The sequence below is a fragment of the Anopheles cruzii genome, chromosome 3 (genome assembly GCF_943734635.1).
Source record: "Anopheles cruzii chromosome 3, idAnoCruzAS_RS32_06, whole genome shotgun sequence".
Taxonomy (NCBI): Eukaryota; Metazoa; Arthropoda; class Insecta; order Diptera; family Culicidae; genus Anopheles; species Anopheles cruzii.
Genome location: NC_069145.1, coordinates 9511160 through 9528718, shown reverse-complemented (window position 1 = coordinate 9528718; position 17559 = coordinate 9511160). Strand labels below are relative to the sequence as shown.

The following is a 17559-nucleotide window of genomic DNA, read 5'->3' as shown; positions in this document are numbered from 1 at the left end:
TAATCTTTTAACGACGAACGTCGAATTCCGGCAACGGACGACGGAAACTAAATGGTGGAACCAGAAATCAGGACTTTCATGAAAGGGATGGCGTAAAGTTAGTGAATAAATAGAGGTAATGTATGTACATATGCGGGGAAAAGCTTGACCAGCACCCAGCAAGGCAAGGCACACAATGCTGGCGCACAAACCGAAAGCATTTCTAGCCCTGCTCCGGATTGAAGCTTGGTGCCCGCATCAGAAGGAGGGAAAAAGGACAAAAAAAAGGCCCAATTTATCGATAGCAAACTTTACATGAAATCGCAACAAAGCACAATACGTTTTCAGTACGGATATGTTGGGTTTAAAAAAAGCTAATCGACTGGTCACGTGTATTGGATGGAGAAATTAGGCATGAAACCAATCGGGGGGGCATCAGACGGCAATCGAGTGTACAAAGGACGAATCACTTACAGCGGACCCGGACATGGAAGGGCGAAGAAAAAGACCATAATTTGACCACGGAAATACAACATCGTTTCGGAACCGTTTGAAAAAAGGGACCCAAACGACTTGCCCCAAATAATTCTCAGATTGGCCCGTGGTTACTGTGATGGTCAAAAAGACGACCCAAGGCGTTGCCACCCAAAATCAAACCGTCAGCCCACAGTAGCTGCTGTCAATGCTGTCACTGCACGCCCAAACGACAGACAGCATTAGAAAGGCTCTGTAGCCTGGCAACCACAAACCATCATCAGGCTACTAATCTTTTATGTGGTTTTTCTTTCGATCCACGCCGGGGGACACTTGGGATATATTGGTCGACAACTAATGGTGTTTTTCGATATGCACTCGTCCGCTGCGTGGTCTCTATCTGTTTCTCAGGGGGTCCTATTATCTCGCTTACCCCCGAGCGGGGTACATTTAATACTTTCGCGATCGTTTCCGTTTTGTTTCCGTTTATATTTCGCTCAACTGTGCAGAATGGATCAAGTGTTTAAACATAAAAAGGTGACCACCGCACGGGGCACAAATCTTCGAACCCAATTGCGTGGGTGAGAGAGGGGAGAGGGCGGTAAGTAAGAATTCGTCTTGCATTTCGTCTGAGGCCACGCGTGCGTTCTTATTCTCCCGTTTGGGGTCCATCCATTGGAACGTTCGGCGTGCCACTCCGGCGTTTGTTTGATGAGGCCATCGGAAGCTGGCGCGCGCGGCTTACATCCTCACCCGGTACGCTTCACTTGTAGGCACTTTCACATTGTTTTGTTGTGTTGAGTTATCTGTTTTGGGTTTTATGGTTTTGCGTGTTAAATGCTGTGTGTGTGTGTGAGTGTGTGGTGTCTGTGTTGTGGTGTTTTTCGTTTAGCCTCACTTAAGTGCTACGCCATCCTTTCCACTGCTCGTCAGCGCCGTGTTTCGGTTAACAGTCTGTTGTTGTGCCCCCCATTTCTTCTAATCAGTCCATATTTTCATGCTCGTGCGCCATCTGCTTGCTGCTGCTGCTGCGGCCCGTTATCGACACGATCGCTCGCGCTCTAATATGTAGCTCTGGTTTATAGTATTGATTTGTTTTCTCTTTCATTAAATTATATGTTAAGCCTTTTTAATTCTGTTATCGGACACTCGTGTTTTGTACTATTTATATACAACTATACAATTCAAATGGGGTTCTCCTTTATACACTCCCGCTCGGTCCGCGGTCACCGGCCCGGATACGCGGGAGGGGATTGTTTCAATTAGTAACGGCTACTTTCTACACCTCTCGTGCGCTCTCGTTATATATATGCAACAGAGTTCCGAATCGTTTTGCGGATGGCTTCCTCCACTCAAAAGCATTGCCGGCCAGCATTTGCCAACACTGCCTTTTAACTATCACCGTACTTCCGTTGCTATCTCTTTCTCGGTTGTGTGGTTTTACATTTATTATTGTTGTTGCTATTTGTTATCATTCTTTAGTTCCCGCGCGCCTTCTCCCAGACACACACACACGCATTCGGCACTGCCTGGGACCCATTACTAACTTATCGCCTAGCAATTATTATCATGATGATGATCGTTCGCCCTTCTTATCATCTTATTGTGATCCACGGGCGCGGCGGCCACCAGCTCGATCGATCCGGCTCGATTCGTTGGCCCGATGTACGAACATTAGTCGCGCCTTAAACTCTAACGCCAACCCTAAAACACTTCAAGGTTATGTTTGCTTGACTATGCAATTCTTACACTTCCTCTGCTTACTCTCCCTTACGCCCTTTCGGCGGGGCTCGCGCTTGTAATGTGCTGCCTTATTTAGCCTATTGTTCTCCCAAAGACCCGCGGTTCAACACGGGTGGTTCCGTCGGTTTTCCCATACTCCCGCTTCATGTCCCCACTGCGTGTCGCCGTGCGGGGACGGCAGCCTCCCTCTCGCGCGCGAGAGAGAGAGTTTCTTGCGCACACGACTGTGACCAGCTCTGGTTTCGTTTCCTTCTTTAAGAAGCAAAGCTAAGGAACCGGTGGATGGTGGGCCCGTCCGCCAATTGCTTAGCGGCTGTTGTCGATGGACGGCGGCGACGGCGACGACGACGGCGACGACGACGACGGCACCACGATGGCTATACTGGGTTTATCACGTGTTTCTTTGCGACGCTGGCTGGTGCTGGCGCTGGCGCTGGTGATCACCACCGCTGCAGCCTCTTTGTCGTCGGTCCCAACGGTGGCCGGTCCCGATGGTGGCACGACGTCCTCCCGCTTTCAGTGGCCCTTCGTCGCTTCCTTGGCGGCCATGATGAGCGGCGTAAGGCTGGCGAGTGGTCGCGCCAGCTTCAGGAACGGATGCTGCCGATGAGAGAGAGAGAGAGATCGATTAGCTTTTCCACCAGCAGCACGATCGATCGATGAGTAGCACTTACCCGCAGCAGCTCGTAGGCCGTGGCCCGCTGGTCGACGTCCACCTCGAGGCACTGGTCGAGAAAGTCCTGAAAGACGGTGCTCAGCTTTTCCTTCTCCTTGATCTCGGGCTTGCCGTGGGTCGCGATCAGATACAGTGCCCGCAGCGGGTTCTCGTTGAGGTACGGCGGTTCACCCTCGATCATCTCGATCGCCATGATACCGAGCGACCACAGGTCAACCTACGAGAACACGGACGGGGATCAGTTACAACTAAGGGCACTCGAAAAAAACCCGATCGATGCTTACCTTCGGCCCGTACTGCTTCCGGGTGACCACCTCCGGGGCCATCCAGTACGGTGTGCCGACCATCGTGGTGCGCTTCGACTGCTCGGGTGAGATCTGGGCACAGAACCCGAAGTCGGTCAGCTTGACGCTCCCGTCCATACCGAGCAGTATGTTGTCGCTCTTGATGTCCCGGTGGATGACCTGGTTGCTGTGCAGGAACTCGAGCGCCTGCAGCACCTCCCGGCAGACGGCCGCTATCTGGCCCTCGTCCATGCACGTCTCGGTGACGACGTCCGTGAGCGAACCACCCGGCAGGTACTCCATCACGACCCACAGCTCCTCGGAGACCAGGTAGCTGTCGAGATAGTTGACCACGTTCGGGTGCTTGTTCTCCCGCATCACCAGGATCTCGTTGATGATCAGCTCCTTCTTCGGCTGCTGGCTCAGGTTCATCTGCTTGATCGCCACCTCCATGCCGGTCGAGCTCTCGATCGCCGTGTACACCGTCCCCGAGGCACCCTGGCCGATCTTCTCCATCTTGTTGTACTTCCGCTTCGGGTCGCCCACGCTCACGATCGTGCGCAGCTTCTCCAGTATCTCTTCGTCGGACATTTTCTTCTTCTTCAGGTTGGCCGCCCGCTGCTGGGCCGCCGCCGTCGCCGCCACCGTCGTCGTCGTCGTGGTGTTGCTGTTGCTGAGGTTGGTGGTGCCACCACCGGCCATGCCCCCGGGTGCCGCTGCTGGTCCGGTGTCCGGTGGCGGTCCGATCGTACCATTGTTGGCGGCACCGGGAGGAGCCGCCGCCGCCGCCGACACCACCACATTAACATTGACACCGTTGTTGCCGGGCCCGACCACCAGAGGGCTCGCGGCGCTCCCTGTTGAAGTAGCAGCGGAAGGCGGTGTAGTTACGGTTGCGGAACAACAATGGCTATTGCTAGCGAAGGTCACAACGGAAGTAGCGGTAGCGGTATTGATATTGGTAGCAGTCAGATTAGTAGCGGTCCTAGTAGTAGTAGCGGTAGTGGTAGTTGGAGAATCACTGGAGCTCGGTTCCTTGCCTTCCGTCGCAGCCGGAGGTTCGCCGGCGGCGGGTTGCACCGGGCGTGGTTCCAGAAGCCGATGGTCATCGGTTGGGGCGTCGTTAATCGTAGCGTACTCGTCGTGGCACTCGGCGAGATCGTCCAAGTCGTCGGGATCGTCGTCGGACCGTGCCAGTGGAGCAACGATCGCAGGACGCACGATGGTGGTGGTGGTGTTGTTGGAAGTCGTCGTTTGGTTGGTTGTTACTGTTAGCGTTATTGTTGTTATTGTTGTTAGTTGGGGTTGCAATGACGGTTGCGGTTGTTGTTGTTGTATTAGTGATTCGGTTAGTTGTGAGAAAGCGTGGTCGGTGGTAGAAGCGCAAGCGGAGGAGGCGTTACCTTGGTGTTGGTGGTGGTGGTGTTGGTGCAGATGGTGGCCACCCGACGGAGTTTGAGCCGCCGCTAGGCCGCTGATTGTTTGTGCCGCCGAGTTGACCGAGTTCTTGTTCTTGTCGAACTGCGTCGGACTGCGGATCGCACCGGGAGGTGCCGCCACCGACGACGAGTGTGTGACCGCTCCTGCACTCAGGTGTGGCGGGATGGGCGGTGAGATCGGATCATCGATTGGCCGCGTGTACTGTGAAGGAGAGTGTGAAGGAATTAGAAACCTGGGTAGCGATCGGATAAAAAGGGGTTCTCTGATCCGCTTTCGGCAACTGACAGACTGACTGACAGTTGAGGAAGCATTTAAGAAAGGCTGGTAGGTCTACTTAGATGACAGCAACGCGATTAGTTACCAGCAGCAACAGCGACAGTCGATCGAAGAGACCGGAAACCGTTCGGTGGAACGTTACGTGATAGATATTGTAGATCTCCTGAAACATTATGGGCTCTGTCTCTCGCTCTCGTGGACGAATACATTCAGTTCCTATCCGACTGCTAATCGCATAGAACACACTCATTACCCTGCGAAGGTTGAACACTGACTGATCGACCGACAATTTTGGCAATGCAAAAAGGGCATGCAACGCCAGTACCGTACCTCACACGGGAGGGCACGGGTTTTACAACCTTGCCCATTGCCTACCCGCGGGAACACTCTGTCGCCAGCATTCCTAGGTGCTGGGTAAATTTGTCACACTGCGGTCTGACTGGAAGGGGGATTGGCCAGACGGGAACCATGGGCGCCTTGCCCTGCTGCTGCTGCTGAATGGGTGCAGGAAATTCCCAGGGAAACATTTCATGACACGACGACCGGCGCCCACCCGACGACGCCCGGGGTACATTCCATTCCGGAACACTAACCGGAACCGGCCCTAGGCCGAGGAAGCGGGGTCAGAACTGGGATTGGGAGTGCTTCCGGTGGGTTTAAAAAATTACGCATTTATGCGTCGTGTAGCTTTTGTCGCATTTTTGTAACAGTCCTCTAAACTGGTCTGGTCCAACACGGATTTTCCTTATCCGTGGAAAGAAACGGACCAATAAAGCCAATACCGAGAACACAGGCACCCCGATCTAGCTTAGAGCCCACCGGGGAAAGGACAGCGACACGATCAGGTAAAGCAACCGTACCTCTAGAGCGGCTAGACGCGAGAGCGATGGCGGCGACGCACGCACGTGTGTTGGAAAATTACTGTCCCCGAGCGGAGTTTTACCGAAGGTCAACCCGTCCGTGGTCGGGACCGCGCTCTGCGCTTTTGGTGGCACTCCCGGTGGGTATACAACTTATAGTGACAGTGTGCTGCTGCTGTCCCTTTTTCTCCCACAACGGCTTCGCCAATGCGGCAGCTCTAATGGCCGGTGTGAAATAATCCTTAGCCGGGGCTTTCGGCGGGAACAGAGACTCGGCTAATCTTTTACTGCCATCGAGGAGCTACAAAATTGGCCAGGGCCAAGGTTGCGAAGCAAATTTGCCCATTATTCAAATTGTATCTCGGTGGTTCGGGAGCGTTACACTCTGTTGGTTGGTTGGGAGTTTTGAGCGTTTTATTACAGGGTCTCTATTGGGTCCTGTTTCAAACGGTGCAAACGTCCAAAATAAATGAACAGATCAGAACGAGAGAGAGCGAGGGAGATGTTGTACAGTGTGTTCCATCACGACCCATACTATTGCAATGTTAAATAACTCCGCCATTTTTCAGCTGATTTTTACAAATCAGTCCAACTCTGAAACTTCAATCTATGGCGAAGAACTGAAAGCTAACATCACAGCGGAAATTGATGCTATTATGCCCAAAATCTTGTCAAATACAATAGAAAATGCCCAAAAAAGGGACGCTTTCTGTGTGTTTAATGGAGACGGTAATTTGATCGATATCGCATTCTGAGTGAATTGTTAATAAACGGCATTCTATACTCTAAATAAATCTTGTTTATTCGTCAAAATCGACCGACAAATAGCGGAGTTATTTAACATTTAAATAGTATGGGTCGTGATGGAACACCCTGTACATGGGGACGAAAATCGACGGTTGACTTCGGGATATCTTCGGTTCGCGATAGGACAAGGATTTGGCCGTCAGGGCAAGGCCTCTTCGTGAGAGGAATACTTACGATCGATTTGGTCCGCTCGGGGCGGCTGGCGATGGGCGGTGGAATGCCGTTGTTGCCGCTGATGCTGCCGCTCGCGCTGCCACTGAGGATGCCCAGCTCGTCGCTGTCGTGGTCCCCGGCGGAGTTGTGCGACGACAGCCCAAGGCTGTAGGCCTGCGAGTGGCTGCTGGAGATGATCTGCGCCCCGGGGCCACCGTGGGACTCCGAGTCGGTCGGCGTACTGCTCGGACTGCTGCTGCTCACCCGGCTCAGCGACGACCCTATGGACGATGCTACGGTTGAGAATTAATAACGCACTGCCAGCGCCACCACCGCCGCCGCCGATCTCAAGATAAATATTTGGAGGAAAAGCCGCCACACAACATCGATGCTCTTCCGTCAATAGGTCACCGATACGGGGTCACCCGTTCCGGTCCGGTTGACTGGCCACCGGCAATCTAAGCTTTCCCTTTCTGTCCCGGTTGCACAATTTGGATTTTACTGTCACTGTCAATTTGACCTCAATTGTAATGATGACCAATGGCCACTGTCACTTCCTCTGCCGCAGACGCTTCGTGTCACACACAAGCTCTTAACGAACTATTTTTTCCATTTTGCGGAAGACACTTTGGGGAAGTCCCCGGGATTCTCGGTTCTGGGTTGAACACCCTTCTGTATTGGGTGTAGAGAGTCTTGGAATTTGATCACAATTAGGTTCGATCGCAACCAGCACCAACAACCGGGTGCCGGTTTATGTAACCAATCGCTTTCGGTCTGCCCCTTGCCCCAAGAGTCCAAGGGTTATGCTACACAGACCGGCAACACCTTTCGCATCTCCGGTGTATCGGCCAATTGCAGCGGAAACCCAGCGAGCACAGTGGATAGATGGGCTCCGGCCGAAAAGTGATGGAACCCGAGAGGTGCAACGGAGTGCGGCGACGGCGGCGATTGTCCGTCTTAATTGAGTAAAAATCCCATTCATTCCCCCCCTCGGGCGAGTGTTTCTGTCGGTTGAATAACTCAATTAATTTAACTGACCCTCTCGTGGCGCGCGCTTGCTGGCGGCAACCCGCTCTCATCTTGTGGGACTCCATGCAGAGGGGTGGTTGCTTGTGGACAATGGAGTCTGCAAACCACCCAGGGTCCCCGCCAAGGCACCGAACACCTTTCTCAGCCTTTCTCTCTCGCTCTCTCTCTTTGAACAGTGGTTAATTGGGGGGTTGCGGCGCTTCATGTTTCTCGAACCCGGCGGAAGTGACACTTCAATTGTCAAAATGACATTAGCGTGTCAAATCGATCGAAGCCTCGAAGTGGCTGGGTGAGCGTGTGTAAACTTTTGCCCAAGGACTTACTTAATTGAAGATTACTGGTAGCACTCCCAACCAGGATATTACGACAACAGAACCAAGTGTCAGTTCCGGAGGGATCTCACTTTGACGAAGGACGTTCCGGAAAGTGTTGACATTTCTTATTCCGTGGCTTAGGGCACACTTTAATTCCACAAAAATCTATTGCTTCATCTAGTCGGGTAATTTGTTAATCTTTCCACAGGAACTACAACATCCCGAGGATGAGAGAAGATCGCATCTTGATCGCATCTCCGAAAACGAACCTTTCTCCTGGTGGAGCTCCCTATTTAACGTTCATTCGAACCATAAAACCCATCTGTTATCGGGACCTTCTCTCCTTAACGGTCCGGTTCGCTGTCCGCTTCTGAACGCGCGTCCCAACCAAAAACCGTGCGATGTGCAAGTCATTAAAATGTCTCATTTTAACACTCGCCACGCAACACGCAATCATTACTCACACACACACACACAGACACAGGCGGTTCGGTCCGGTCCGTGCCCGGTTCGGGGGGTTCGTTGGACCAATTCCAATAATCCTTCGCACCACACGCCGGGTACCGCGGGGCTTTGATGGAGTAATCTTTCATCTTCAGCAACGTCGGCGGCAAAATATTACATTTTATCGGCTCCGTTTGTCTGGCCGGGGCCACGACATTAATCTTTCGGTTTTTTTCCATGCCAGAGACCCTCATTTTATTGTGGACCACGGGTCTATCGTGAGAATTTGCATGTCCGTCCGCCCGCCTGACAGTCGACGACCGACGGCTGGGGCATCGTCGCTAGGCCAAGAAATGGAAGAGAAACCCTGGGAGCTGCTGCTGATGCTGCCGCGGCATCCCGATTCCCGGACAGTGCACGAAAGTGAAATCACTTTCACTTCAAATTTGCGAACAAAAAATCGCCCGCCACCGCCGGGGGGGGGGTGTGCTTTTCTCATCTCCTGGTCGAAAAAATGGGGAAAACAATATTCCCAAAACACTGGCACTGGGGGGAATACAACGGTGGCCCCGTCGGAAACGTGTGCGACCGCGCGGGGGACATGCGGCACACAATGTCTCAATAAATGGCACAACACAAAACCCAAGGAGGCACCACTCCCGGGCCAATCACCACCCACAATGCTTCATTATGCTCTCCCCGCTGGCGCTCGCGGCGGTGCGCGGGGTGGTCATGCTTCGAGTGTCGCCTTTACGCATTGTTTTGAACGGCGTTTGACGAGGTCGCTTGCGGTTTGGACGCGTATTTCGCGGCGATTTGGGAACATAAAACCCGGCACACAGCTGTCGCGTTGCTAGCGAGATAAAATGGATTGAACATAGCAACCATAGGAGAAGTGCAACATCCATATTGCTTCCAGCTCTGCCAGTGGCCAACTGTGAGTGAGGGAGCTGTTTTTCATCCATTTTGGAACACTAATGTAGATGCCATTTTCCGTTTGCGTTTCCTAAACTAAGATACTGATTTAAGCAATAACGCAGATGGATTGTCTCTATTGGAATATTGGCCTTGACAGTACTTCCCGCTCTCGTATATCATCCGGTTGTCTTAATATTCGCTTTTCAACCGCTTCTGACGAGGTTCTCTGGTGCACTGTGACATCCTGGGTTGCTACGATCGAGCATTTGAAGGCACCACTCCAAATGCTTGTCAACGAAAGCCATACTTAAGGGCCGTTTACACGTTGCGATATATCGCAGCAATCCCTTGTATGAAACCAATTGCCACGATATATCGCTACGTGTAGACAGGAAAAAAGGAACAAATTGCTTGTATACGACCAGATCGGCAGATCAAAAAAATTGAATGCGCCGAGCATCAATTTCGGTCCAATCTCCATACATGTGTGCGTGTGCTGACGGTGGATAGACATGTGCGCGTGTGTTGATGGCGGTTTGACATGTTGTTTTGAATGTTTTTAAAGCAAAAGTTTAACGTGAGAATAATGGCTTCGCTTTAAAAGCCATTTCCTCGACCACCGTGACCGATTAGTACTCTTGGTACGTTCTATTTTTTGCTTTGTAACCGAAACGCACAATCCAAAGGCAGACAAACACAGTGTTTCTTCCATGGCTGTTTCCATGACACCGAGATCTGCGATTGCAAATCGCAACGAATACATCGTGGCGTGTAGACGCTCCACCTTGGCTGCGATATATCGCTACGAATAATGGATACAAGGGATTGCTGCGATATATCGCAACGTGTAAACGGCCCTTTAACCATCTCAGGGGCTCGATGGTAAATTTTGAACACTTTTCATCGATAAAAATGAACATCTTTTTTGGAAAAGACTGAAAACTTAGTACGACTCTGCCCGTTTTAGTAAAAAATAAAACAATTATGGAGATATTACCTTCTTCCATAAATCATTCATCTACGTTGCACCTAATCATTAGTAAGTAGGCAAGTATGACATTTTTGGTCGAAGGCTCTACAATGTGCCTTTAACCTACCAAGGGAACTGTAGGGAATCTTGGTCTGCAGATGAACGAATACAAGACCAAAACCATGATGGTATCACCGTTAACAGAACCTTCATAAGCCGAACCCACCCGAAAGGAAGATGTTCAGAAAGATACTTGGCCCCGTATGTGCGGAGGGACAATGGAGAAGCCGCTACCACAGCGAGTGCGCCCTATACTCCTCGCCAGGCTCCGGTGGGCTGAGCGTGTCATGAGAATAACGGACAACGAACCAACACGTGAAGACTTCTTCACTTCACTCAGTGGACAGCCAAGTCCAGCTCTCCAGGAGTTATGAGCGAAGGCTCAACAGACTAGGCAGACCTTACAACCCAGAGTTTCCAACTGAGGCTTTTTGTGTCTGGATCTAATCAAAGTCAAAGCATTTTGTGGATGCAAAACAGCACCCAAACGCTGTAGTCATCCTTCGTGATCTTTCGCAATCGATCATCGCGATCGTGAAGGAGGCGCGCGGGACGTGCGCTGTCGATGGGGTGCTTCAGTTTAATCTCGCCACAGGATACTGCTGACAGGCGCGACAAGACAGCAATATGTAATGTTGCACAAATTATGCAACATCTATCGCGACGGGGGGGGGGGTGGCTACGCTAAACGAAGGAAGCTCAAGTGCCGTTGGCAAACAACAACACGTGAGAGTGGACTGACCGCACCGCATTTCGTCACACCAGTGGCCAAGCAACAAAGTGGCAAAGCAACGAAACCACGCCATTTTCACACTTCCTTCGCTCGAGGGTTCCTCCTGTCAGTCGTCGACCATTTTTTATTTTGTCTATATTTGACACGTAAATATGCGCGCCAACGGGCGGTCTGTAGTAAGTCGCGGTCGCCGCCGTCTATCGGTCGGTCCATGGGTCGTGAAAGGTGAGCATGAATTGGCAAAAATATGATCTCCGCAGCATTGCGGACGTGCGAAAATATGCTGCGGTCCGCCGGCTAGCCGCCAGTGTTGTAGATGGCGCTGGCACGATAAAAATGGGACCTCCTTTCGGGGATGACGGGGGCCGGCCGGGGTTTTTTTTTTGGAAAGGCCGCCACGCGAGTGGAATTAACGGGACGGACGTGTTTAAATAAGTGAAAATTTTCACCAGCGAGAGGCCGGCGAATTACTTTTAACTGTTGTTTGGTGGTTGAAATGTCAACCGAGAGAGACATGCCCTAAGTGCTTTCGAGTGGCCCACCATTGCGAAATGGCTCCTGGCGGAGGCTCCCCGTCCGTGATTTAATCGTTTCGCCAGTCGCACGAAACACGAAACAAATTATTTCTCCATTCTCGCCGCCTCTTGGGATGGAACACCCGCGATGCTGTAACCGAATGCCTCGCTCGTCGAGGCAGGAGTACCGACGGACGGAGCCACAATATTTCATTGGCCATTTTAATTGATCCATTCCGTTGCGCGGCGAACGCAGATAATAGCACCACAGTAGTGGAGCTGCATTTTTCGGCCGAAAACAAAAATTGCACTCAGTCGATCTCGAGGGCGGCCGGGTTCATGTTTTAGTCCACCCCGCCGTGTAAAAGCATTATGCTGCCGATGAGCAAAACAAAACGTGCACGAAAACGGGATCGACTACGGGTATTAAGAGCCCCCCAATTTCTTTCGATCAGCCGCCGGGAGGAAAAGGACCGTGATTTTACTTCGTCGTCATTGCAGCACAGTGGCGACTCGGCGAAGAAAATGGCACAGATTTCACCGCGCATCGGATGACTCACAACGAAACTGACGAAATATGTGACGCAATCGGTAGGATTTGGCGATGTACAGTACAGTAAAGTAGCTTACCCGAGTGCGTTGTCGTGTGCAGCCCATGGGTCATATATTTCGAGCTCGGCCGCTGCTTGCTGCTGTTGTCGAAGAAGTTCAGCACGTCCAGCACGGCCTGCGGGTTTTTCTTCTGCTCCTGCTTGCTAATGTTCGAGTTCTTCAGCATCAGCGCCCATTGCTCTGGCATACCCTGTTGGCAGGACGAAAATAGGAAGCAAATAGTGGTCGGTTAGCTTTGGATCGCTGGAACGCACCGCGATGTTGCTCTACGCGTAGCGGAAGTAAAACATTGATACGAACGAACGATTGACTACGTAATAAAGTGGAACTAGCTAGCGCTTGATGGGCTACAGTGAGAGATGAAATGGTACCCGCATGACATGTGAGCGACATTAAGAGTTGTAAACGAGTTGCGGACGGACACAATCTGGAACATTACGAACGGAACCAACATTGAACATTTACTGCTTTCTGTGGGCAGAAGAAAAAACGAGGTCCTCGATTATCGTTGTGTCTCCAAACCAGAACTTTTTGGACCCTTTAGGAAAATGGGAACAAATATAGAGATAGGTGTATTGTGTAGAGTAGTCAGGCGCTTACGTGTAGTATTAGGTGTTGGATTTAATTTGTGATGGAAAGTGGATTTATTAAGAGAATCCTAATCTTTTTGCGTGGTTACTGCCTGATGAACCAGGTCCATCGCAATCAAAGCGAAATATTCACTGCGCAAAGCTTATACCGAGCATATGGTGAGATACGAAAGGTGTGGTGCACTATGAGCTTTCAGAACCTAATGGAATTATTGTAGGACAATCTCATCAACAACAAGCAATGCGTTTGAAGCAAGCTTTGGCAATAAAACGATCAGAATGGGATAAAAGACATGATGAGGTTGATTTTTCCAAATGACAACGCTCGACCCCACATCGCAAAACCGGTCAAAACCTGTCCCGAAAATGTCGGATGGGAACTGTCAAATTCACCAGATGGTGCTCTTTCGGACTACTATTTGTTCCGTTGCATGAGTAACGATTTGGCAGCACAGCGGTTCACTTCTTATGAACGTATAGAAAAATAGGTCTCTAATTGGATCGCTCCTAAAGATAAGAAGTTCTATCGACACGGTATCGAGGAACTACCTAAACGATGGTAGAAAGTAGTAGCTAACGACGAACAATACAATACAAATGTCGGATAAAAACGGCAAGAATTAAGTCCTACACCTTATACAATTTACTCAACCGGACTTCGGACAACCGGTCCACGGCTCAAGAGGATCCGTTTCGTAACACACTGAAGCATTCCCCGTTTCCATGTTTCAACAACACGTGGGAATCCGACTTCAAACCGATAACGAGCGCACACGCAACCGATCGGAACCGAACCGGTGTGTTGTGATTTTCAGAAGGACGACGATCGAACAACCCCCTATATTTCACGCGGTCATGCCCCCCCCTTCAGCCTCTCCCACTCTTTCGGGGCCAGAGAGCTGAGCTGTACAAAGTTCGCTATCCGTGTCGCTATCGAGCCCGTCGACGGTGGTGGCGACGGTGCCATATCTTGCAGTGGCACGAGATCCTGAAATTTAACTTTACGCAGGGCGGGCGCCCGTGCACGACTTCCACGATTCTCTCCGCGCGAGGCCCGTGGGCGGAAGCAGTGCGCTTTCCGGACAACCGTGAAAGTAAACAAAACAGAGAGCCGCACCACCGAGGGAAAAGTGAATATTTATCACCGATCACTCTGTGCCGTTGGGAAAATTTAATTCCTCCCATTTCGCCGATCCAAAGGCCGTGCCAAAGCCTGATATCGGCTGGCGGAGTGGGTTGGTCGTTGGGGTTAAGTTTCCTCCCACGGAAACGGGCGGACAGAGCGCACCAGATCGGGGGGCCCGTGTAAGACCCAACGGAACGCTCGTGTAATAACGAAAGTGATATAATTTAGCCTGCAGCATTGCACGTTACTGGCACCGGCTTTTTCGTCTCTCACTCCGGTCGGGAAGTTCCGGTCTACAATGTGTAAGTGATCAGTAACCGGCCGCGGTAAGGAAGTCTTAATCTTACGCTGCTTTACGACACACTTCTCAAGGCTGTGCCGCACACTTCTCCCACGGGGTCAGTTCGTTTCGTGCTGCGAGCTTTTCTCCGCCCAGACCGTCCCCCTTCACATTCCCGGGGCGCGAGCTTTCCTGTCCGTAAGTTTTATTCGTTTTTATTCTTTCTTTTCCGGTTACTTTCTTACTTGGGGCGGCAGCTGGAGTTATATGAAAGGCTGAAATGAAATGGTGATATCCCTGCAAGACTCTGTGGGGATCCCTTCTCGGTGGTGGGACATTCAACTCGCATCTCAACGCCCGTCTAACGCAGGCCCTACCTCACCCGCGAGCAGGAGAATAAATTAGTTTACAATAGTAAATAGCAATCACCGCCAGCCGGGCACCGGTCCCGGAGCACGGAGCTTGAACTCACCGGGTTCAGTTCACCGGGATTCGCAAATTGGTTTTTGGGGAGCTCGCAAATTGGTGACGAAAAATGAAAATTACCACCACCCGCTGCGCGAGGCTACGAGGGTTGTGTAGAAGAGCAAAGTGAAAACCTGTCCGCTTCGTACGGCCAAAGAGACCTAGACCAAGACGACCAGCAAGACGACTTAATTTGTTTGAGTCCGCACACTTCCCGAGGCCCGAGCTAGCAGCAGCCCAACGGGTGGTCCAAACGTTCGCTTGTTGCTGTTGTTGTTGCTGGATTATCCTTTCACCTCGAACCAGTTCAGGTTCAGGCGGCGGCGGCGGCGGCGGCGCCTAGGAACGGCGCCGGCTGGAGGGTTTGCAGTTTGCAACATTCCACATGTTGTGCTTGTTTGGCAGACCCCAGCCCCAACAGCCGCGGGAAGCTCTCAATGGCTGTCCACAGCTATCCGGGTGCTGGAACATAGATTAATGTTTTGCATAGTGACTTCGAGAAAGTGCTCCAATATGAGAGGCCCCAGGTTTTGACAGGTGTCCGGGACAGCATTAAATCTTCCTTCGGCTAAGCTCCCCAGCGATCTCCTTGGGCTGACAAAAAAGGGCCAATGGATTAGATGCTGATCATCATCATCGAAACACTGTCCATCAGAAATTTGTTACGCCACACAAGTGAACGCAAAAGTGAAGATAGCCACGGGATGATGCGTCGTTGCGTTACCGAACGACAGACGACGGCATTATGCTGCTTCGCCTTCGGAGTTTGTCGCTAATTTCGAAAGCACGCACGGTTCCCGCAGAGCACCGCGTGTCACTGCGTGTGTCATCGTTGCAGAGTGTGTGTGTGCCCCGTCCCGTAATTGACCCCCGTGATTGGTCTGTGAAATTTCCCGCCGACACTCGATCTCTGGTGGAGGACGTTGCTCGATCGTAACACCCGCGGTGCGGCTGTTAATCAAATCAAACCACCTGGCAGGAGGCAATGAAGAGGAGCCCACCAAACCGGAACACCCGGAGCGGATGGTCCGTCTCGAATCAATCACGAATTATGCAACGCCAGCGAACGATTGAGATCTAATTTTTGGGGCCCCAAAAGTGGTTTCCGGTACAAAGTGGTACACCGAGGATTGAGCTTAATCTCTGCGCCGTGGAGCCCCTTTAATCGCGTCTCCGTAAGACAGCCCCAGAAAAAGGGCCTGTTCAAAATAAACCACCCGTCGCCGGACACTAGCAAAAGGGCAGCACAGCCAACAATCGGGGCCCTTCTCATCCGCGGCGTCTACCCGGTTCGTCCGTGCCGTGGAAGGAAGCATTACCGAGGCGAGGAAAGGTAGGGAAAAATTATGAAACTACAAATGGCTGCTCGGGCGCGCGCGTTATTGGTTAATGCGCTCTCGTTAGGTTTCACGCCCTATAATTTTCGGTGGGCCAGCCACTGGCCAGCCTGACTTGGGCACCGGTAGCACGTAGCACTGCACACTGGGTTTGACCCTCCGACTGAGGTCGACATTTCGTAAGGGAACGCGCGGGCCAACATGTTTGCATCACACGCACGCACGACTCTGGAGCCTTCTGCGGGAGAGTTTCTGTGGGAGAATATGGCTCCGGTTTTCAACGCACGCGAAGGCCATTAATTGGGTGTCCAGCGAGACGGCCCCAGCAGCCTTTCGTCTGTCGTCCCATTTTTGGCGCTTGGCCACGGGTTTTCCTGGACCCACACCACATATAATTCACCACGGACTGACACCATCCATTTACGTCCACTTAGCAGCAGCAGCCCCAGCAGTAGCAATCAACCAACGTATCGCTGCCGGTTGCTGGTTCTACCTTCGGTGGGCCATTCCTCCGAGAGGTGGCCGATCTCGATAAGCCATCTGGACTGGATTTGGACTGGCGTCGACTGGAGTTAGCTTTCCATTTCATTTTTCAACCACTTTACGCACTAAGGCAACTTTCGTGGTGATAGACGAGCGTTTCGAGTCGGTAAGATGAGAGCATTCTCGCACTGTAAGGGCTTCTCACCATAAGCTGAGGCTGCTTTGGGGATCATAGCCTTAGGACGAGCTTAGTTGCACCCTTAAAATTGATTGTTTAAAAATGAAGTACCCCGGGTGAAGTAGTACAGCGTTATACATTTTGTAGTTTCGAAATTATAGCGCTGGCACTTTACAGTTTTTGAATATAACCAAACTTTTAGATGAATGTCTGCCATTTTCGAAAATTAACCGCTTGACAATAGAACAACGCGTTAAAATTATTGCAACTTTTGTTCTTGCGTGACAGAATCGATCGAACTCAATCGATTGAAGAGAGGCCATCATGTCCAGAAAGGGTGACTGTACGGTGCGGATTATACGGGCTGACAGCGTAAAAGGACCCTATTTTTTCGAAAACGAGGGAGGACCAGTACCGTCAATTCTTAGGGATACCACCAGACGATTTCGCGTTTTGATAATGTCAATTGACCACCAAGATCATGCGATTTGGACACCGTTGGACTTTTTCTTGTTGGGGGCTGTGCTGTGCAAATGGGCAAAATAGTCATTGAAAACTCTTTTATCAGTACCGACTGTTGCCATAGATCTCGAGACGGCCATCTGAACGATTTTGTATTTAAGGGCATAAGGGCGTTCCACAGGGAAGCACTTTCGGTCCGTTTTTGTTATTCACCAATGACGTAACTCTTCGACTGCCTTCTGAGTGTCGTTTATTGTACGATGACGATCCAACGATCGTTCTTGCCTATTAGTGATCTGTCCGACTGTGAGGTTCTGTGGGCTTGATGCTTGATCGTCTAGTATTTTGGTG

General features: G+C 51.3%; 1 protein-coding gene across 1 annotated transcript in view; it reads right to left on the bottom strand.

Moving 5' to 3' along the window:
* Positions 1 to 2712: 2712 nt before the first annotated feature.
* LOC128271915 (serine/threonine-protein kinase Pak) overlaps positions 2713 to 17559 on the bottom strand; it is a 35054-nt gene continuing 20207 nt past the window's right edge. Inside the window, exons 3-8 of the mRNA XM_053009598.1 lie at positions 12306 to 12477; positions 6714 to 6985; positions 4560 to 4797; positions 3157 to 4013; positions 2871 to 3089; positions 2713 to 2796 (exon numbers count right to left, since the gene is read on the bottom strand). Coding sequence (XP_052865558.1) covers positions 2713 to 2796; positions 2871 to 3089; positions 3157 to 4013; positions 4560 to 4797; positions 6714 to 6985; positions 12306 to 12477 — 1842 coding nt within the window. The remainder of the gene's footprint in view (positions 2797 to 2870; positions 3090 to 3156; positions 4014 to 4559; positions 4798 to 6713; positions 6986 to 12305; positions 12478 to 17559) is intronic.